This window comes from Pituophis catenifer, unplaced genomic scaffold (assembly GCF_029215685.1).
Source record: "Pituophis catenifer annectens isolate HBS135680 unplaced genomic scaffold, rPitCat1.0.hap2 SCAF_15, whole genome shotgun sequence".
NCBI lineage: Eukaryota > Metazoa > Chordata > Lepidosauria > Squamata > Colubridae > Pituophis > Pituophis catenifer.
The window spans coordinates 5,124,667-5,147,203 of record NW_027256895.1 but is presented as its reverse complement, the minus strand read 5'-3'; the positions used below and the strand labels follow the sequence as shown (position 1 = coordinate 5,147,203).

The window sequence follows — 22,537 nt, the reverse complement described above, 5'->3', positions numbered from 1 at the left end:
AGAACCTGTTAAGGGAATTCTGCCCCATTTTACGACTTTTCTCGCCCCAATTGCTAAGGGAATCCCTGTCGTTGTTAAGTTAGGAAACCGATCATTAAGTGAATCTGGGTGTCCCCCCCAATCGATTTTGCTTGTCAGACGATCGCAAAAGGAAATCAGGTGACTCTGCGACTCTGAGACCGTCGTAAATATGAACCAGTTGTCAAACTTCCAAAGGTAAATCACATGGCCACGGGAATGCCGCAACGGTCGCAAAGGTGAAAAAGAGTCATCCGTCACATTTTTTCACTGCCGTTGTAACTTCGAACGCTCACTAAAGAAACCGATGTAAGTCGAGGACTACCTGAGCCGGAATTCGGGTGTCGAAAAACGGAAAGAGGATGAACTCAAAAATAGAGAGAGAGAGAGAGAGAGAGAGAGAGAGAGAGAGAGAGAGAGGGAGGGAGCCTGAGTGGCGTAGGAGGTTAATGCCTCCTAGTAAGGCAGCATTTAACATCCAGCTGCCTGCAATTACTGCGAGTTCAATTCTCACCAGGCTCAAGGTCGACTCAGCCTTCCATCCTTTCTAAGGTGAGTAAAATGAGGACCCGGTTTGTGGGGGCAATAAGCTGACTTTGTATAAAATATACAAAAGTATGAAGGCTATTGCTTAACGCATTGTAAGCCGCCCTGAGTCTCTGGAGAAAGGCAGCATATAAATAAATAAAAAGGGAGGGAGGGAAGGAGAGAGAGAGAGAGAGAGAGAGAGAGAGAGAGAGAGAGAGAGAGAGAGAGAGAGAGAGAGAGAGAGAGAGAGAGAGAGAGAGACTTACTTTAAGCAAGCGAAAGATGAGACGCTGATGCATTTTGGAAAGCACCGGGAAGCCTTTCTTATTGGTTAAGAAGATGCTGGTGGGTAGAACGGCTGCTTTGATTGGCTCGCCCAGCCAGCGGTCAATGACGTGATTGGACGGCAGGTCCGGGCCCACCTCCAGCGCTGTCAAGAAAGGACAGGAAAGAGTTATCAACGGGAAGGAATCGAAACGGAGCCCCCGGAACATCGAAGTTCGGCACTTACCCACAGCCACACGCTTGTTGTAGTCGCACAACGTTCGGAAGTTGTGCCACCTGTGGAAAAAAAAGAAAGAAAGGCGCTAATCTGGGGGGTGGGGGGGGCAGGCTGGAAAACCGGCGTCTGTCCACCTCTTCGTCTCTCTCTAAGTCAGGGGTGGTCAAACTCATGGCCCACTAGCCGGATTCGGCTCGCGGGGTGCTTAGATCTGGCCGCTCTGGAAACAGCGAAGGACCGGCCCCCGGGTCTCGTTTTGACTGGCAGAGGGTTGCAGGAGGCCGTCGCAACCGAAAACGGAGCTCGGGAGCCCGTTTTCACTGGCAGAGAGTTGCGGGAGGCTGTCGCAGCCCCGCACGGCCCTCCCGAACTCCGTTTTCGCTGGCAGAGGGTTGCAGGAGCCTGTCGCAGCCGTGCGCGGCCCTCCCAAACTCCGTTATCGCTAGCAGAGGGTTGCAGGAGGTTGTCGCAGGCGCGCGCAACCCTCCCGAACTCCGTTTTCACCAGCAGAGGGTTGCAGGAGGTTGTCGCAGGCGCGCGCAACCCTCCCAAACTCTTGTTTTCGCTGGCAGACGGTCGCAGGAGGCTGTCGCAGCTGCACGCAGCCCTCTCGAACTCCATTTTCGCTGGCAGAGGGTTGCAGGAGGCCCGTCGCAACCGAAAACGGAGCTCGGGAGCCCGTTTTTGCTGGCAGAGCGCTCAGGCCACCACAGGCCCCCCCCCCCGACATGAGTGACGTCGAGCTGGGTCCGCCCCCCCCGAAGGTCAAACACAACCCTGATGCGGCCCTCAATGAAGTCGAGTTTGACATCCCTTCTCTAAGTCAGTGGTCACCAACCAGTGGGCCGTGGACCATTGGTGGTCCGTGAGAATATTTTGTGTGTGGAGTTGCTATTCATTGTGCTATCATCATTAGATGGATCTGCTACCATTGTGGTTTGTTACCAGACTGAGTTCGTTATTCTAACCAACTACTGGAAGATTTTTGTATCACTGGACTGATTTAACTGGCAAAGACTTGGATTGATTTAAAGACTATGAGATTGTTTTTTCACTATAAAGTAAACTTTTGATAAGCCAGTTTACACATCTCTTATTCATTGCTCTCAGCAACGTTTCTCTGTGCTCTACACTCTGCTGGTTGGTAACACAACAACAATATCCTTAACAGTCCACAGGAAAAATATTTGCATTTTTATATTGCACTAAATATTATTTATCTTTTTAAAAAATTCATATTAGTGGTCCACGGGATTTAAAATTATGAATTTAGTGGTCCGAGGTCCAAAAGGTTGGTGACTCCTGCTCTAAGTTATTCACCCCCTCTTTCCTTCCTCTCCCGTCGCTAATTGCGGGTTGCAAAAAGTAGCAGGTGAGGTGTGCCGTCGCCAGGAGATGACTCACAACGGGAAGGAAGCAATCCCCACTTAGCTATCTTCACAATAGTAACAGATTTTGTTGCTGTTGTTGTTTGGTTTCCTTTAAAAACTGCCCCCCCAAAAAAGGAGCGCCGTTTTTCTCTGACGGAGCAAACGCTCAAAATAAAGAAAAGAGGTCCACGGCTTACGGCCACAATGAAATTTCGGCAGCTAAGCAAGATGTCTGCGAAGCGAATCCCCCCCCCTTTTGCACCCTTTCCGGCCACCATTTGTTAAGCGAATCGCTGCAGAGAGTCACAAGGTTGTTAAGTGAATCTGGCTTCCCCGTCGACTTTTGCTCGTCCGAAGATCGCAAAAGAGGATCGCGCAATCCCAGGACGCTGCAACCGTCATAACCTATGAGTCAGTTGGGAAGCATCCAAATGTAAACCCCTTGACCATGGGGATGCTGAGATGGTCGTAAGTGCGAAAAAACGGTCCTAGATCACTTTTTTCCGTGCCGTTGTAACTTCAAAAGGTCACTAAGTGAACTGTTGTAACTCGAGGACCGTCTTTATTTACCACGGGGTGACGGGTTTGCCATTTGCGACCTACCTTAACCCTAACTCAATGGGGAGAAGGTGCATTCGCTTAACAACCTTGCGATTCACTTAACAACCGGGCCAAGAAGAAGATATCAAATTGGGCGCGACTCACTTAATCGCGGCCTTGCCTAGTAAGAGAAATTCTGGTCCCCAACTGTGGTCGTAAGTCAAGGACTATCTCTCGGCAGCCGTTCAAACTTCCTGAGAAACTTGATTTTACCGTTCAAAACAAGTAGACCTCGACTTACAAGTTCATTTAGTGACCGTTCAAAGTTACAACGGCACTGAAAAACAGTGACTCGTGACCGTTTTTCAGAGTTATGGAAACCAGATTTATGACGGTCGTAGTCGTCCTGGGATCATGTGATCCCCTTTTTCGACCTTTTGACAAGCAAAGTCAAGAGGGAAGCCAGATTCGCTTAACAACCGTGTGACTCCCTTAATCGCTGCAGTTGATTCACTTAACAACCGTGGGAAGAAAGGTCGCAAAATGGGCAAAACTCACTTAAGAAACGTCTCACCTTAACCACGGAAATTCGAGGACTATCTCTGCAGCTCGGTTTAGCTACTCAGAACCCGCTTGAGAATCTTGGCTTTTACCGTTCAGTTCATCCCGCGTTTTCAAACATCTGCCAAAATTCGCTGCCTTGTCACTCACCACTGCCAGGTCTTCTCTTCGCCTGCGGAGTCGTCTTCCCCGCCCGGCACAGCCTCGTTTTCAATCACATCATCCCTCAAATCTTCTGGAGCCAACAGCGGGACTCGCATCCAGAACTGGCACAGGAGATGGGGGGGGAGGAAAAAAGAGGGGGGGAGAAGCGTCCAAAAATTAACCCAGGCACTAAGTCTACCGGGGAGACGTTTGCACGTGTGAATAATGCAGAGAATCACCGAGTTGGAAGGGATCTTGGAGCAGGGGTGGGTTCTAAATTTTTTTTTACTACCGGTTCTGTGGGTGTGGCTTATTTTGTGGGCGTGGCTTGATGGTCATGTGACAATTATTTAGGATTTAGCAGAGGTACTGGTCTACCAGGCTTTTAACTGCTTGCAGAGCTGTACAAATCTGCTCCTGTATTTTTGCAGGCACTGGTCTACCCATTTGTTTTTGCAGGCACTGATCTACTCCTGTATTTTTGCAGGCACTGGTCTACTCATGTATTTTTGCAGGCACTGGTCTACCCATTTGTTTTTGCAGGCACTGATCTACTCCTGTATTTTTGCAGGCACTGGTCTACTCATGCATTTTTGCAGGCACTGGTCTACTCCTGTATTTTTGCCGGCACTGGTCTACCCATTTGTTTTTGCAGGCACTGATCTACTCCTGTATTTTTGCAGGCACTGGTCTACTCCTGTATTTTTCCAGGCACTGGTCTACCCATTTGTTTTTGCAGGCACTGATCTACTCCTGTATTTTTGCAGGCACTGATCTACTCCTGTATTTTTGCAGGCACTGGTCTACCCATTTATTTTTGAAGGCACTGATCTACTCCTGTATTTTTGCAGGCACTGGTCTACTCATGTATTTTTGCAGGCACTGATCTACTCCTGTATTTTTGCAGGCACTGATCTACTCCTGTATTTTTGCAGGCACTGATCTATTCCTGTATTTTTGCAGGCACTGGTGTACCCATTTATTTTTACAGGCACTGATCTACTCCTGTATTTTTGCAGGCACTGATCTACTCCTGTATTTTTGCAGGCACTGATCTACTCCTGTATTTTTGCAGGCTCTGATCTACTCCTGTATTTTTGCAGGCTCTGATCTACTCCTGTATTTTTGCAGGCACTGATCTACTCCTGTATTTTTGCAGGCACTGATCTACTCCTGTATTTTTGCAGGCACTGATCTACTCCTGTATTTTTGCAGGCACTGGTGTACCCATTTATTTTTACAGGCACTGATCTACTCCTGTATTTTTGCAGGCACTGATCTACTCCTGTATTTTTGCAGGCACTGATCTACTCCTGTATTTTTGCAGGCACTGATCTATTCCTGTATTTTTGCAGGCACTGGTGTACCCATTTATTTTTGCAGGCACTGATCTACTCATGTATTTTTGCAGGCACTGATCTACTCATGTATTTTTGCAGGCACCGGTCTACTCATTTGTTTTCTTTTAACACTGATCAGCTGTAGGGCGGCCCTTTGAAGCCCAGCGGCAAGAGTTTAAACAGTTTTTTTTCCCTCTAGCCATCAGCTGGGACTCAGGAGGCAGCAATAGATTGGAGGTGGGGCCAAGTAAAAGATAAGAATAACGCGGGGGTGGGGGGTGGGACAAGGGGCCAGAACCAGTTCGGTGACATCATATCGTCACCGCTACCAGCTCGGCGGAACCGGGAGGAACCCACCACTGCCTTGGTGGTCTTTTAGTCCAACCCCCTGCTCAAGCAGGAAACCCTATAACTGTTTCAGACAAATGGTTGTCCAGTCTCTTCTTAAAAACTTCCAGGGTTGGAGCACCTAAAACTTCTGGTGGCAAGCTGTTCCACTGGTTAATTGTTGTGTCAGGAAATTTCTCCTTAGTTCTAGGTTGCTTCTCTCCTTGGTTAGTTTCCATCTGTTGCTTCTTGTCCTACCCTCAGGTCCTTTGGAGAATAGCTTGACTCCCTCTTCTTTGGGGCAGCCCCTGAGATATTGGAACACGGCTATCATGTCTCCCCTGGTCCTTCTCTTCATTAAACTAGAAATACCCAATTCCTACAACCGTTCTTATGTTTTAATCTCCAAGCCTCTAATCCAGGGATGAAATGCTCCCGGTTCGGACCGGATCGCCTGATCCGGTAGCGATGGCGGTGGATGGTTCGGAGAACCGGTAGCAAAAATCCCTCCCCACACCCATGCCCAGATGAGCCGTGCAATCTGATATCAGAGGCTTTTTATTTTATTTTTAAAAGCAGTTTTTCTACAACCTCTTCGGCCGAAAAAATGCTTTTAAAAGTAAACACAAAGCCTCTGCTGATCAGGCAAGTCAGCTGGGATGGTCAGAGGCTTTAAAAAAGAAAAGAAAAGCCTCTGCAGATCAAGGAAGTCAGCTGGGATCATCAGGGGCTTTTAAAAAAAAAAGAAAAGCCTCTGATAATCAGGCAAGTCAGCTGGGATGGTCAGAGGCTTTAAAAAAAAAAAAAGCCTCTGATAATCAGGCAAGTCAGCTGGGATCGTCAGAGGCTTTAAAAAAGAAGAAGTCAGCTGGGATCATCAGAGGCTTTTAAAAGCAATTTTTTAACAACCTCTTCAGCCGAAGAGGTTGTAAAAAAAAATGGTTTTAAAAGTAAAAAAAGAAAAAAAAATGGCCATGCCCACTCAGTCATATTACACCCCCCCACCAAGCCACGCCCACAGAACCGGTAGTAACAAATTTTACATTTCACCGCTGCCCCAATCATCTTTGTTGCTTTTCTCTGCACTCTTTCCAGAGTTTCAGTATCTTTTTTTTTTTATATCATGGAGACCAAAACTGGATGCAGGATTCCAAGTGCGATCTTACCAAGGCATTATAAAGCGGTATTAACACTTCACGTGATTTTGATTCAGAGTAAGAGACAAGGATTCGAATCAAACTTTTTTGATCCTCTGGCAATACTGCGCAGCCTCATTTACACACACACAAACACAATATTTGTAAAGATATGAAAGGATTACCCTCATCCATGTATGATTTCTGTCCCATCTTATGTGTGGAATTAATGAGTGGTTTGGTGGCCTAGAAGTGGAGCTCTTGACTCACAATGAGGAAGTTGTGAGTTCGATCCTAGGTAGAGGCAGATATTTCTCTCTCCGGGCACCTTGAGAATATATATCTGCTGAATATAACTCCGCATTGGTGACAGGAAGGGCATCGGGCCAGTAAATACTCAGCTCCATTCAGTTGCCCCGACTCATTAAACGACAAACAACATCATTACGTGGGGAATTAATATTTGCCTGCCCTAAAAAAAAGGATGCTATTTCGCAAAGTTCAATACAGTACTCAATTTATAATTTTCATTTACTCGTGGTCGCTTAATTCTTCCTCAAACCTATTTGGCTAACCAACTCAGGAGTGGCAGGAGGAGAGTTTGTTTTTCCTCTAAGAGTATCGTATTTTTCAGAGTATAAGATGCTTCGGACTATAAGACGCACCTACCTTTTTGGGGGAGGAAAACAAACAAACAAAAAAAATATCTGCCTCTGCCACCCAGCAATTTGCCTTCTTGCAGCAAACAGCCCGTTTCAGTTTCAGTACAACCTGATTAGCACAAGCAGCTGATTGTCGATTGGATCAGCCTCCCGAGGATCAGCTGTTTCGGGGATTGCCATAGCCTATTGCCACCTCTATGCACCTCATTTTCGGCCTCCGTATGCCCCGTTTTCAGCCTCCGCGCCCCCATTTTTCCCCCATTCTATGTGGCGGGTATCCGAATGGTTGGAAAATGGGGCACGTAGAGGCCGAAAACAGGTGCGCGGAGGCCGAAAATGGGATGCGGAGGCCGCGCACGGAGGTGGCAATAGGAAGTGGCAATCCTTGCAGCCTGAAACAGCTGAGGGTCGGGAGGCTGATCCAACCAACAATCAGCTGCTTGTGCTAATCAGGCTGTGCTGAAGCTGCAACGGGCTGTTTGCTGCAAAGAGGCAAATTGCTGGGAGTCAGAGGCCAAAGGGTGGGGGCCGGCAGGTGGGGAGGAGGGCTGCATTCGTTGTGTAAGACGCACCCAAATTTTCACCCTCTTTTAGGGGGTAAAAAAGTGCATCTTATACTCTGAAAAATACGGTAATTATCAGGTCATTTAAAATTATTTCTTTGGAAAACCATCTCCTCTTTTACTTGATGAGAAGAGAAAAATAATGTAAATTAGGGAGATGTCATGGAAACGATGCTATCGGCTCAGGGGCCGGAGACGACGTGTGGTTCTCGAGTTGGGTTGAAATATATTTGAGAAGATGAGATATATCTGCTGGACGTACCATGGAAGTGTGGTGGCCGGTGTTGATGTGGTTACACAGAACTCGCGCCAGGTTGGGGTTGTCGGCCTGGGTCAAGGGAATCAGGAACGCGGGGAGCCCTAAATACGCCCCAAAATTTAGCTCCTCCAACATGGCCTGCAACGAAGAAAAAAAGAGCAGAGATATTAAGATTACAGCTTGCAGTCTTTGTCTACTGTCTGTACAGATAGGCCTGGATTTACAACCATTCGTGTAGTGACTGAAGTTACACCACTAAAAAAAAGTGACTTATGACCGTTTTTCACACTTACGACCGTTGCACCATCCCCCGTGGTCACACGATCAAAATTCAGATACTTGGCAACTGATTCATACTTATGACCACTGCTGTGTCCCCGGGTCATAAGTGATTCCCCTTTGGAGACCTTCGGACAAGCAAAGTAAAACGGGGAAGCCAGATTCACTTAACGACCGTTGTTACTCACTTAACAACTGCAGTGGTTCGCTTAACCACTCTGCCATTAAGCAGTTTGGTGCCAGAAACTGCAAATAAATGCTAGTTTGTGGCAAAAAAAATCTACACTGGGTTCATGTGAAGGCGGGGGCAATGCAAACAGCCATCAATGCTGGCCAGTTGCCAAGTGTCCAAGTTCATGTGGCCTTAGGGAGAGGTGAGGAGATGGACATTGTAACTTTTGAAAGCGGGTCCTAAGTCCCATTTTCGGTGTCATAACTTCGAACAGTTGCTAAGTGGCCGGTCATGAATGGAATAAGGATAGGAAATAGGAATAAAAAATAGAATAACATAGAATAGTATAGAAAATATGGAATGGAGTGGAGTGGAGTGGAATGGAATATTAGAATAGAACGGAACAGAACAGAATAGAATTCAGAATAGAATAGAATAGAATAGAATAGAATAGAATAGAATAGAACAGAACAGAACAGAACAGAACAGAACAGAACAGAATAGAATAGAATAGAAAATATGGAATGGAATGAAGTGGAGTGGAATGGAATGGAATGGAATGGAATATTAGAACGGAACAGAACAAAATAGAATTCAGAATAGAATAGAATAGAATAGAATAGAATAGAATAGAATAGAATAGAATAGAATAGAATAGAATAGAATAGAATAGAATAGAACATATGGAATGGAATGGAATAGAAAATATGGAAAGGAAGGGAAGGGAAGGGAAGGGAAGGGAAGGGAAGGGAAGGGAATGGAATGGAATGGAATAGAATAGAATAGAATAGAATAGAATAGAATAGAATAGAATAGAATAGAATAGAATAGAATAGAATAGAATAGAATAGAATAGAACATATGGAATGGAATGGAATAGAAAATATGGAAGGGAAGAAGGGAAAAGAATAGAACAGAACAGAACAGAACAGAACAGAACAGAACAGAATAGAATAACAAGAGTTGGAAGGGACCTTGGAGGTCTTCTAGTCCAACCCCCTGCTCAGGCAGGAAACCTTACACCAGTGTTGGACGAACCTTTTCAGCACCGAGTGCCAAAACGGGAGTGCACGCGCATGCGCGGGGGAGTGCCGGAAACCGGAAGAGCAGGTCCCTGGTGTGCACGCATGGGAGAGCCGGAAACCAGAAGGTCACCTGGTCTTACGGTTTCTGGCACGCATGTGTGTATGAAGGCCGGCGCACCGGAAAGCAGAAGGTCAGTATGCGCGCCAGGGAGCTGCTCTTCTGGTTTCTGCCACTCCCGCGTCTGCGAAACCAGCTTGCCGGCATAAACCCAGAAGAGCAACGGGCGACAGCTGGCGTGCCCGGAGAGACGGCCCTGCGTGTCACTTCCGGTAGGTTCGCCATCCCGGCCTTATACCATTTCAGACAAATGGTTGTCCCAATCGTCAAAGACCCCTTTGGATACCGCCAATTGCTCGAAAACCCAGGAGTCTCCAAATTGGCCGCTTGAAGACTGGTGGACTTCAACTCCCAGAATTCCCCAGCCAGCATGGCTAGTTTGGGAATTCTGGGAGTTGGAAGTCCACCAGTCTTAAAGCGGACGTGTCTGGAGACCTTTGCTCCCAACCGCAGTTTAGCGCAGCCATCATCTTTTTTTTATTTTTTTATTTATTTTTTATTTTTTTAATTTGATTTATATGCTGCCCTTCTCCGGAGACTCAGGGCGGCTTACAATGCGCTCAGCAATAGCCTTCATCCTTTTGTATATTTTTATACAAAGTCAGCTTATTGCCCCCACAACTGGGTCCTCAATTTACCTACCTTAGAAAGGATGGAAGGCTGAGTCAACCTTGAGCCTTGGCGAGATTCGAACCCTGCAGTAATTGCAGGCAGCTGGTCTTAATAACCAGCTTAATAACAGGGTGCCTTAGACCACTGTGCTACCAAGGCTCTTATCTCTGTCAAAATAATTGTTTCTTAGGCCAAATGAATTCCAAACTGAGTACAACGTGGCCCTATCCTTTTTCTGTGTATTCGTGGAACCGATTCTGAAGCCATATAGACCAAAAAGACTAGCCCAGTCAAGCACATTCGCAAAGGTTATTCTTTGCTTCTCGTTGCCTCCGTAACAAAAACATCTCTACCAGGGGTGAAATGCTCCCGGTTCGGACCGGATCGCCTGATCCGGTAGCGATGGAGGCGGGTGGTTCGGAGAACCGGTAGCAAAAAAATCCCTGCCTCCCCCCCCCCCACCCCCATCATGCCCAGCTGAGCCGCACAATCATCAGAGGCTTTTTAAAAAAAATTTAAAAGCATTTTTTCTACAACCTCTTCGGCCGAAAAAATGCTTTGAAAAGTAAAAAAAAAAAAAAAAAGAAGAAGCCTCTGATGATCGTGCGGCTCAGCTGGGATCGTCAAATGCTTTTAAATGCCTCTGACGATCCCAGCTGAGTTGCCTGATTGGCAGAGGCTTTTAAAAGAAAAAAAGCCTCTGCCGATCAGGCAACTCGGCTTTGATCGTCAGAGGCATTTAAAAGAAAAAAACCCTCTGACGATCAGGCAACTCAGCTGAAATCGTCAGAGCCATTAAAAAGAAAAAAAGTTTTTTTTCTTTTAAATGCCTCTGATGATCCAAGCTCTGACGATCCCAGCTGCTTGATGGCAGAGGCTTTTTTTCTTTTAAATGCCTCTGACGATCCAAGCTGAGTTGCCTGATTGGCAGAGGCTTTTAAAAGAAGAAAAGCCTCTGCTGATCAGGCAACTCAGCTGGGATCGTCGGAGCCTTTTGAAAGCATTTTTTACAACCTCTTCGCCAAAGAAAAAAAATGTAGAAAAAATGGTTTTAAAAGTTTAAAAAAAAAAATTGGCCACGCCTACCCAGTCACATTACCCCACCACCACCAAGCCACACCCACAGAACCGGTAGTAACAAGTTTTAGATTTCACCACTGATCTCTATGTTACAAAAGTACCACTGATCGTTCGTCCCTTCCCAAGGTCAACTCACCGCCTCCGAATTCCGGCGAACTTTCTCCAGTTCGGAATCTGCCCGGATCCACGGAGACAGTTTTCCAACAATCAGCGTGTTCCAGTCTAAGGAGGAGCAACATATTGTGAGGGTTCACACAAACACGGGGGGTCGGTTTAGCAGTGAGAGTCAAACTGAGAATGGCGTATGCGCATTAAAACCACCCGAATCACGTTCAGGAAAATCGTAACGACGGAATAATAATTTCTGTGCCGTACAACGACGGAATTAAGAATTCACCCGGGGGCTAAGCAATTCCATCATTTCCTCATTTTTAGTTTTCTTTTGTTTGAGGTAGCGAAAACAAGCCAGGTTTATGCGTAAGTGAAGTTAGAAATTACAGAAATTTTTAATTATTAAAATTAAAATTAAAATACCAGGTCTCCAGGTACAATGAAAAAGGGCTTAGCTTTTGTTAATTATAGGTAGTGACTTACGATTCCAATTGAGCCTACTGGAACTTCAAATGGTCATTAAATGAAGTGTCATAAGTCGAGGACTACCTGAATAAAGTATCAAGATTGAATCGCTTTGCTTCTTTCAAACTTAACGCTTTTCAACTTGCCAATGAACTGGGGGGAGGGAAGGGGAAAAACAGAATACTGAGAATGTGCGTGTGGATTATTGAAAGCCTGGAAACCATCAAGGTCACCACTGCAGGTGCTTGAGAAAGGGATGGACTGTTCCCATAACAAAAGGACGTTTCATAATTGGACAATGTGATCACCCAGAGGTGAGGAGGAAGGGAAGCTATTGTTTAACTGGGCAAGCATTTGCGCAGGAAAACCAGAGCTGGTTTTGATTCTTCAGTACCAAAATGGTATATCCAATGAAGTTTTACTTTTGGGAATTCAAAGCTCCCGAGAATGTTTTCTTATTTTGGGTTCACTAGTCACGACAGTTGACATTAAGCCAGTTTGGTCTAGTGCAGTGATGGCTAACCTTTTTGCCATTGCGTGCCAGGAGAGGGGGGGGGGCGGGGGAGGGTCGCGCGCGCACGTGCCCACGCACATGCACACGCAACCCCCCTCCCCCGCTCCTGGCACATGATGGCCTGGTAGGCCCATTTTTCTTTCTTACCTGGTTCCAGATCCTCTCTATGCATCCGGGAAGGGAGAAAACAGCCTTTCCCACTCCCTTGGAGGCCCTACGGAGGCTGAAAGGGCCCATTTCCCAACTCCCGGTGGGACAGGAAGTGACATTTTTTGCTGTCCCCAGCCTTCAGAACCTCTCTAGGAGTCTCTAGGAGCCGCTCTAGGAGTCTCTAGGAGCCTCTCTAGGAGTTTCTGGAGGCTGGGGACAGGAAAAAACGTCACTTCCTGTCCCACCGGGAATCGGGAAATGGGCCCTTTCAGCCTCCGTAGGGCCTCCAAGGGAGTGGGAAAGGCTGTTTTCGCCCTTCCCAGATACACAGAGAGGATCTGGAGCCAGGTAAGAAAGAAAAACGGGCCTTCCCCACCCCCCCAGGCCCTCCAGAGGCAGGAAACAGCCTGTTTCCCTACTTCTGGTGGGCCCAGAAGGCCCGAAAATCAGCTGCCGGCGCGCACATGAGCCCCAGAGGTGAGCTGGCGTGCCCATTAATATGGCTCCGTGTGCCACCTGTGGCATGCGTGCCATAGGTTCGCCATCACGGGTCTAGTGGTTAAGGCACCAGGCTAGAAAGCAGGAGGCCATGAGTTCAGGTCCTGCCTTAGTCATGAAAGCCGGCTGGGTGACTTTGGCCAATCACAAGGAGGCTGTGAGTTCTAGTCCTGCCTTAGGCACGAAAGCCGGCTGGGTGATTTTGGGCCCGTCCCTCTTTCTCTCAGCCCAACCCACCTTGCAGGGCTGTTGTTTTGGGGAAAATAGGAAGAAGGGGGGGGGGTGTTGGCTATGTTTTTAGCCTTTAATTGTTTGTAAAAATAATAAAGGTGGGATATATGTGAATGAGTGAATGAATGGATGGATGGATGGATGGATGAAAGAGGGGTCCTTGGTGCCGTCTAAGCTTGCTTGTTTTCTTGCAAACATTTTATGACCCTAACTAGGTAACATCATCAGTACTAGCATTGATGATGTTACCTAGTTAGGTAGGTTAGAAACGTTTGCAAGAAAACAATTAAGCTCAGAGAGCACCAAGAAGCCCTCGTTTCAACCCTGAGCTACAAATATTCTCCTTTATGGATGGATGGACGGATGGATGGGAGGGAGGGAGGAAAAGGAAGGAAGGAAGCAAAGAAGGAAGGAATAACCTGCCCTTTTTTTGTTCTCTCTGCTCAGGGACATTAAGTGAAATCAAAGTTTCTGAAATTCTCACCTCTCCCTGAGAGTAATAGATCAGAGCGAGTCTGCGGTCCTGGTCGGTGTTTAGCCGGCTCCTGGAAAAATTCTCTCTTGTATCGAGGATGGAAAATCGGCATGCAGAGAAAATCGAATCTATGGAATAGGTGGGGAGGGAGGGGGGGAAAAAAACAGTCTTCAGTGAAGACACAACATAGCTGGCTGCGTTTCCACAACAGACTCAACTTCAAACAAGTCAGCTAGATTTTAGCTTAATGAGACATACAATATTATAGATAGATAGATATAGATATTTAGATATAGATATATATATGTCTCATTAATGAGACATATATTGTCTCATTAATATTTTAATAATTAATTTTTAATTTAATATATTAAATTTTAATTAATAATTGTCTCATTAATGAGACATACAATATATGATAGATAGATGAGAGAGAGAGAGAGAGAGAGAGAGAGAGAGAGAGAGTTTTCCTATCGAAACACCTGGTCTACCCCAATATGGGAGGGAGCATTCTGCATCCCTTTCGCCTTTCAGCTCCAATCCAGGAGCCCTCAAGCAGTCGCATTCACGACAAACCATTTTATACCAAATTTATATTCGCTGATAAAGAAATAAAGGGAGAGTAGTATAGATCTATTTCAAGCTATTTAACTACTTAGTCTCCCTTCATTTCTTTATCAGCATATATATATATATATATATATATATATATATATATATATATATATATATATGTTTTCGTAGAATTTTGTAAATTTCATATATATACACACACACACACACATATATATATATATATATACGTTTCCCCGAAAATAAGACCGTCTTATATTTTTTTGACCTTGGCCTTATTGCCATGCATTCAAAAGCCCAATTGGGCTTATTATCAGGGGATGTCTTATTTGGGGGAAAACAGGGTATATACATATACATACATGTCAAGTTTTGAGGTCGTCTCAAATAAATTGCATTTCAAACAAAGTCTTTGAAGAAAAACTCCTATTTATTAAGCACGACATTCTAACCTGACTCCAAATGAAGCCAACACTGACTTCCAGCCCCAAAACCCTCCCTTTCCGTTCCCCACTCCCCTGCACTCATTGGCCATCTTCCAGGTCACTCTACACCTAATCTACTCCACCTCAAAGGAATTCTCCCCCTCCCATCTCATCTCTTAGGGGATATTATCTCCAGGGAAAATAAGTGGGTGAAAAGTCAAACGTCCCTTTCCAGACGCCTTCGCTTCTCCTTCTTATGTCAGCACTAGAGTAAATGCAGGTTGAAGTGCTGACATCCATATACACACACACCATTCCGGACAAATGGTTGACCAATCATTTCTTAAAAACCTACACTGATGGAGCACCCACAACTTCTGGTGGCAAGCTGTTCCACTGATTAATTGTTCTCACTGTCAGGAAATTTCTCCTTAGTTTTAGGTTGCTTCTCTCCTTGGTTAGTTTCCCTCCATTGCTTCTTGTCCTGCCCTCAGGTGCTTTGGAGAAGAGCTCGACTCCCTCTTCTTTGTGGCAGCCCCTGAGATATTGGAACATTGCTATCATGTCTCCCCTGGTCCTTCTTTTCATTAAATTAGACATGCCCAGTTCCTACAACCGTTCTTCAAGTTTTTTCCCTTCCAGTCCCCTAATCATCTTTGTTGCTCTTCTCTGCACTCTTTTCTAGAGTCTCCACATCTTTTTTTTTTTTTTACATCGTGGCGACCAAAACTGGATGCCATATTCAAAGTATGGCCTTACCCAACCGTTTTCCTCCTGATGATTTTCTTCTGCTGTGTAAGGTCATTTCTTCTCCTGCGGGCTATTTGATCTGCTGAGCTGTGAAATGTTAATTTTCCCCCCCACAATGGATTATGTGAAGAATTTCACCGCCGCCCTTTCTCCTTTTTTAACGGCTAATAGTTTGCACAAGTGCCGTTTTTAATTCTGCTGATCAGAAGTGTTAAGAGAACACTGCGCATTTGCGTTTTAAGGGACAGATGGCAAAACATCAATTCCAATCAAAGCCACAATGTGCCTTTGCCAATACATTCTTTTTTGAATGAAATATAGCTTATTCCGAACAGTTCACAGAGCACCTCCTTTGTTGTTGTTGTTTTTGTAAAATGATCTTTACAGGGGCAATGAGGCTTATCTTCAAAGCCTTTTTTTTTTTTTTGAGATTACTACGGTATTTTTTTCTTTTTTTAGGGTAGCTCTTGAGACACGAAAAACTGCCTCCAGACAAATGTTTATCCCCCGGGAATTATTTACTTTTCTGCCAACGCAGCCAAAATGCCTCAGATAAAGATTTACGGACTGTAATTCACAAATGTTTACGTCGTCGGTCTTTTTGGGGCCCTAAGATGTGGCTTTTGCTGAATCAGAGGGATACAGCTACCCACCCACTCCTGCAAATGCTTCCTGTATATGTTTGGGAGATTGTACTCAAAGAACTCTGGGGGGCGGGGGGGGGCCCTGCCAGACGGATTAAAGAAATGTGCCGCCCGGGGAAAAAATTGCAAAATGAACGAGGATCGGAAGGAGAAAAGAATCCAAGCGATGAAACTGAAGGTAACAATGCTGGACTGAATTGGCTGCATCTCTGGAGCGAATCCGCAGCAACTGAAATAGCAATGAGAGTTGGAAGGGACTTTGAAGGTCATCTAGTCCAATCCCGCAGAAGACCTACACTAGGGTTTCGAACCGCCGACCTTTCTGATCGACAAGCTCAGTGTCTTAGCCACTGAGCCACCTAGTCAGTGAACACAGAGACTTCTGCTGGCAGATTACTTTGAGAAGATGTAGTAGGCTGGTCCCACTGGCCTCCCTGCCCAACAGGAACCCCCAAAAATGGAATTTGGTCCTAGAGAGGGAGGGAGGAAGGAGAGAAGATAGAGAAAGGGACGGAGGGAGGATGGATGGAAGGAAGATCAAAGAAGAAAGAAGATAGAAAAGAAGGAAAGAAGGGAGAAGGAGATGAGAAGATAAGAAAGAGGAAGGAAAGAAGGGAGGGAGGAGAGAAGGAAAGAAGATAGAGAAAGGACGGAGGGAGGATGGATGGAAGGAAGGAAGATCAAAGAAGAAAGAAGATAGAGAAGAAGGAAAGAAGGGAGAAGGAGATGAGAAGATAGGAAAGAGGAAGGAAAGAAGGGAGGGAGGGAGAGAGGAAGAAGAGAGGAAAGATAGAAAACAACAAGCAAGGAAAGAAGGTAGAAAAGATGAAGGAAGGAAGGAAGGAAAGACGGGAGGGAGATGAGAGAGAAAAGAAGGAGAGGAAAGAAAGAAGGGAAGGAGGGAAGAGGAAGGAGAGAGAGGAAAGATAGAAAAGAGCAAGCAAGGAAAGAAGGTAGAAAAGGGCATGGAAGGAAGGAAGGAAGGAGAGAAGGGAGGGAGATGAAAGCGAAAAGAAGAAGGAAAGATGGGAGGGAGGGAGGGAAGGAAGAGAGAGAAAGGAACAGAGGGAAGATGGAAGGAAGATCAAAGAAGAAAGAAGATAGAAAAGAAGGAGAGAAGGAGATGAGAAGATAGAAAAGAGGGAGGAAAGAAGGGAAGGAGGGAGAAAGGAAGGTGAGAGCGAGCAAAGAAGATAGAAAAGAGCAAGCAAGCAAGGCGAGAGAGGAAAGAAGGTAGAAAAGGGAAAGGAAGGAAGGAAAAAAGATAGAAAAGAGGAAATAAGATAGAAAGGAAGGAGGGAAGGGAGGGAGGGAGATCAGAGAGAAAACAAGATAAAAAAGCAGAAGGAAGGGAGGGAGGGAAGGAAAGAAGGAAGATAGAGAAAGGAACAGGGAGGATGGAAGGAAGATCAAAGAAGAAAGAAGATAGAAAAGAAGGAAAGAAGGGAGGAGATGAGAAGATAGAAAAGAGGTAGGAAAGAAGGGAAGGCGGGAGGGAGGGAAAAAAGGAGGGAGAAAGGAAAGAGAGAGGAAAGAAGAAAAGAGCAAGCAAGCAAGGTGAGAGAGGAAAGAAGGTGGAAAAGGGAAAGGAAGGAAGGAAGGAAAAAAGATAGAAAGAAAGGAGTGAAGGGAGGGAGATGAGAGAGAAAAGAAGAAAGAAAGAAGGGAGGGGGAAGGGAGGGAGGGAAGGGAAGGGAAGGGAAGGGAAGGGAAGGGAAGGAAAGGAAAGGAAAGGAAAGGAAAGGAAAGGAAAGGAAAGGAAAGGAAAGGAAAGGAAAGGAAAGGAAAGGAAAGGAAAGGAAAGGAAAGGAAAGGAAAGGAAAGGAAGATTTCAGTTTCAAAAATCCTATTTGGCAATGAACTATATGAAACACAGATTTTGAATCACTCCATGACGGCAGCACACTCACATCCGTCACTGAATGTAGCCACAATGTTCGCCTTCGATCCCCTACGGCATCAATCAAAAAAAGAGGTGTTAAGACAATTCATAAAACCCTGACCAACCTTACTGTATATGGCTCTAACCAGGATGCCTAAAAGGTCTCATTTTACCCCAAAGAGATTTTGAATAGGAAGAAGGCACTTAATAAAGAGCTTTGGTGGCGCAGCAGACTAAAGCACTGTTAAGTAACACCAGCTGCCTGCAATTACTGCAAGTTCAAATCTCACCAGGCTCAAGGTTGACTCAGCCTTCCATCCTTCCGAGGTAGGTAAAATGAGGACCCGGATTGTGGGGGCAATAAGCTTGACTTTGTATAAAAAAGAACACCGCTTGGGGGGGGGGGCACGAAAGGCCTACTAAGCAGGTATATACAAAAGGATGAAGGCTATTGCTTAACGCATTGTAAGCCGCCCTGAGTCTCCGGAGAAGGGCGGCATATAAATCGAACCAATAAATAAATAAATAAACAATAAATAAATAAAATATCCTCCCCTATGAAGGGAGAGGCCTCAACAATTGACATTCTCTTTTCTCTCTCATATGGGTTAGAAATGTAAGATTCACACAAGCACAAAATCTAAGGGAGAATTTTCACAAGATGTTTTATAGATGGCATTTAGATCCAAAAAAAACTAGCTTGTATGTATCCAAGCTTACAACCCAAGTGTTGGTGATGTGAGTGTGAAGATGCTACATATTTTCATATATGGTGGACATGTAAAAAAAATTAAGGCTTTTTTGGATTAAAAATATGGTGGATTATTCAAAACATTTTGAAAAAAAAAATATTAAATTCACACCACAGTTCTTTCTGTTGGGAATAGTCATGGATTGTACTGTAATAGAGACTAAGTTGGTGTTGAACTTAATAACGGCTGCCAGGTTACTGGTGGCACAGTACTGGAAGAAGAAAGATCCACCCACCATTGAGGAATGGACATTAAAAGTTGTGCATTTGGCAAAAATTTCATCATATCTTAAAGACCATTCAAATGAGAGATATATATTGGAATGGAGAAGATGGATTGATTATATACAGAAGAAATATCCGAATAAGAAGATTCATATAGCTTATGAATGAAATAATTTTAAGTAGTTTATATCTGTTTTTCTTTGAGTTATAAGGAGTTAAGGACCTAGGGAGAATAGGAAATGTAATAATTTGTTAGCATATTTTAGCTTTTGATTTGTGAATGCTATACCCTGTGCTTGTTCTGGGAAGTCGAGGGAGGGGGGAGGGAGGGGAAGGAGGGGTGGGGGGGCTGAAAATGTTTGTATTTCTTATAAAACTTTTCAATTAAAAAAAAAAACAATTGACATTCTCGCGGGCAGCTTCTTCCAATGTAATTTGTGCCCCACAGGGTGAGGGTGGCATTCGGTCTGGGCAGCAAGGCTGGCTGGGGAATTCTGGGAGTTGAAGTCCACCCTTCCTTCCAGTTGCAAAGTTTGAGAAACACTTGTTTTAGAAGTTTTAGAAGTACTAACTTGGGGTTTTTTGGGGGGAAGATTTTGAAGAGTTGATTCGGGGTTAAGCCTTCGAGGCAAGAAAGGGTGCGCGCTATCAATAATACAGGTAGCCCTCGACTTACCAGAGTTCGTTTAGCGACCGTGAGGAGTTACAACGGCCCGGAAAAAGGGGACTTAGGACCGTTTCTCTTTATAGCACGATCGTGGTGATCAAAATTCACAACGATTGGTAACTGGTTTGTACTTATGACCGTGGCAGCGCCCTAGGGACGCCTGATCCCCTTTTGCGACCTTCTTGAGAAGCAATGTCGATGGGGAAGCCGGATTCACTTAGCCACCGGGTTACTAGCTTATCGACTGTAGTGGTTCATTTAACAACCGCAACAAGCAAGGTCGTAAAATGGGGCAAAGCTCACTTAACTTGGATTTTTTTGATTTAAATCGGATTTTTTTATTTAAATCAGATTTTTTTGATTTTTTATTGAATTTATTTTAATAAAAAACTTTTGGGGTAAAAATCTATCGTAAAATCGTTTTCTATTTAAATACATCAATAATTTAGTTTATTCAGCATGAAATGGAGCTTAGTTATGTAGCATAAGGCTGTATATTCTGCAACACTGGGACTATCGGTGAGTCAACAGCGGGTCAAAGGAGTAGCAGAGATGACAGTTGCTCTTTAAAAATTATGATTTAAATCAAGTCTTTTTACTAGTGATTCAAATCATGATTTAAATCGACTCGATTTAAATCAAATCCACCCTGCCATTAAATCAGGGGTCACCAACCTTTCGGACCTCAGGGACCACCAAATTCATAATTTTAAATCCCGCAGACCACTAATATCATCTGCCTAATGACCAGCTGGTTGGGCGGGCTAGGTGGTCATGTGACTGGGTAGGCGTGGCCAACACGATGTCACTCACATCGAGGGGCACCTGGATGGCCTTTCCTCACCCCTCCTTTCCCAGCCACTCTTCGCCTGCCTGCCCGGGCTCCTTAGGGTCCCAAAAGGAAGCTGGAGCTAAGCAGTCACCATGAGAAAGAGTTGGCAAAACAGCTGGCACAGTTCAAATTGGATCTGGCCGAGAAGGAGGCACAGCAGAAGCATCTCACTGAGGACTACGAGCATAGGCTTTCCAAGCAGAGAGAAGACCTGCGGGAGTGCAAGGCCAGGTACCGGCGCCTGGAGGCTCAGTGGGCTGAGATGGTCAGCCAATTCTAAATCATGATGCAGTCCCACTGGAACGAGACCCTCCGGCTCTTCGCCACCAGTGGCTCTTCCCTCCAGCCTTCGCCCAAAGCTCCGCACCAGGAGGCTGAAGCAAACCCCAAGTTGGAATTTCTGTCCCCCTCCGACCCACACAAAAAGACTCTCTGCAGCAACACAAATGTTCATTGCACGTATCCAGCCCAGGGGCCGTAGTTTGAGGACCCCTGATTTAGTGTAATATAAAAAAATGCAAATAATTTTTCTGCGGACCAACAAAATTTTCTCGCAGACCACCAGTGGTCCACGGACTACCAGTTGGTGACCGCTGCATTAAATGGCTCGTGTGAGGTGCTATCGCCGGGGCGGGGTGGGAGTGGTGATTTTAGTATATTTAGTTTATTATTTTACTATATTAAATTTATTATATGACTCCAATTAGTTTTATTGTTTTTATGTGGGGTTTTATACTGTAAGCCGCCTTGAGTTGCCATATGAGCATAGGCAGCAGTATAAATTCCCTAAATAAATAAATTCCCTAAATAAATAAATTCCCTAAATAAATAAATTCCCTAAATAAATAAATTCCCTAAATAAATAAATTCCCTGAATAAATAAATTCCCTAAATAAAAGATAACCAAAATAAACAGACATCATTAATTGGTGTGTGGAAGTCACTGGAGGGGCAAAAGAGAAACCAGGGCCTCCTTTTCTCTAACACAGAATCACTCTCTGAGAACAGAATGACTAGTCTAAAGATCAGAAGAGTGAAGGGAGACATAATAGCAGTGTTCCAATATTTGAGGGGATGCCACAAAGAAGAGGGGGTCACCCTATTTTCCAAAGCACCTGAGGGCAGAACAAGAAGTAATGGATGGAAGCTTATCAAGGATAGGTCCAACCGAGACCTAAAAAGAAATTTCCCAACAGTGAGAATAATTAATCAATGACATGGTTTGCCACCAGAAACTATGGGTGCGCCATCATTTTTAAGAGGTTTTTAAGACAGCCATTGGTCTGGAGTGGTATATAGACTCTCCTGCTTGAGAAGCGGGTTGGACTGGAAGATCTCCAAGGTCCCTCTCAACTCTGTTATTCTGTTAATTATAGCAGAAAATGACTCCCTGGCAAATCTATTTAAAATACACAGGTGATTAGATGGATGGATGGATGGATGGATGGACGGACGGACAGACAGTGGTACCTTGGTACTCAACTGCTTTGAAAACTCATCGAATTTGGTACCCAATGCCTTTTGATACAAAAATGTAGTTCCAGTACTCATAATTTTTTTCGTACTCAATGAACAAACTAGAACTTGTCGGTGTCGGATGCCTTGTGGCTCGCTAAACCATTTCTTATGGGAAAAAATTGTTTGATACTCATCATTTTTTGTACTCATCGCACTTCCAGGAACCAATTGATGATGAGTACCAAGGTACCACTGTAAATGGATAATAGATAATGGATGGATGGATAGATGAAGATAAATGATAAATGATGATGGATATAGATATAGATAGATATAAAGAGATGGATGGAGAGAGAGAGAGAGAGATGATAAATGATAGAAAAAGAAAGATGATATAGATGATTGATAAGACAGATAGATGGCTGGCTGGCTGGATGATAGGCAAAGAGCCTTGGTAGTACAGTGGTCTAAGGCACCCTGTTATTAAGCTGGTTATTAAGACCAGCTGCCTGCAATTACTGCAGGTTCGAATCTCGCCAAGGCTCAAGGTTGACTCAGCCTTCCATCCTTTCTAAGGTAGGTAAATTGAAGACCCAGTTGTGGGGGCAATAAGCTGACTTTGTATAAATATACAAAAGGATGAAGGCTAT

General features: G+C 44.8%; 1 protein-coding gene across 2 annotated transcripts in view; it reads right to left on the bottom strand.

Annotated features, from left to right (window-relative positions):
* The window catches only part of PRMT5 (protein arginine methyltransferase 5), a 50,356-nt gene that overhangs the window by 26,404 nt on the left and 1,415 nt on the right, over positions 1-22,537 (bottom strand). For both annotated transcript variants that reach the window (XM_070954782.1, XM_070954783.1), the window contains exons 2-7: positions 13,690-13,808; positions 11,373-11,458; positions 7,954-8,088; positions 3,670-3,785; positions 1,058-1,107; positions 813-976 (exon numbers count right to left, since the gene is read on the bottom strand). In XM_070954782.1, coding sequence (XP_070810883.1) covers positions 813-976; positions 1,058-1,107; positions 3,670-3,785; positions 7,954-8,088; positions 11,373-11,458; positions 13,690-13,808 — 670 coding nt within the window. The remainder of the gene's footprint in view (positions 1-812; positions 977-1,057; positions 1,108-3,669; positions 3,786-7,953; positions 8,089-11,372; positions 11,459-13,689; positions 13,809-22,537) is intronic.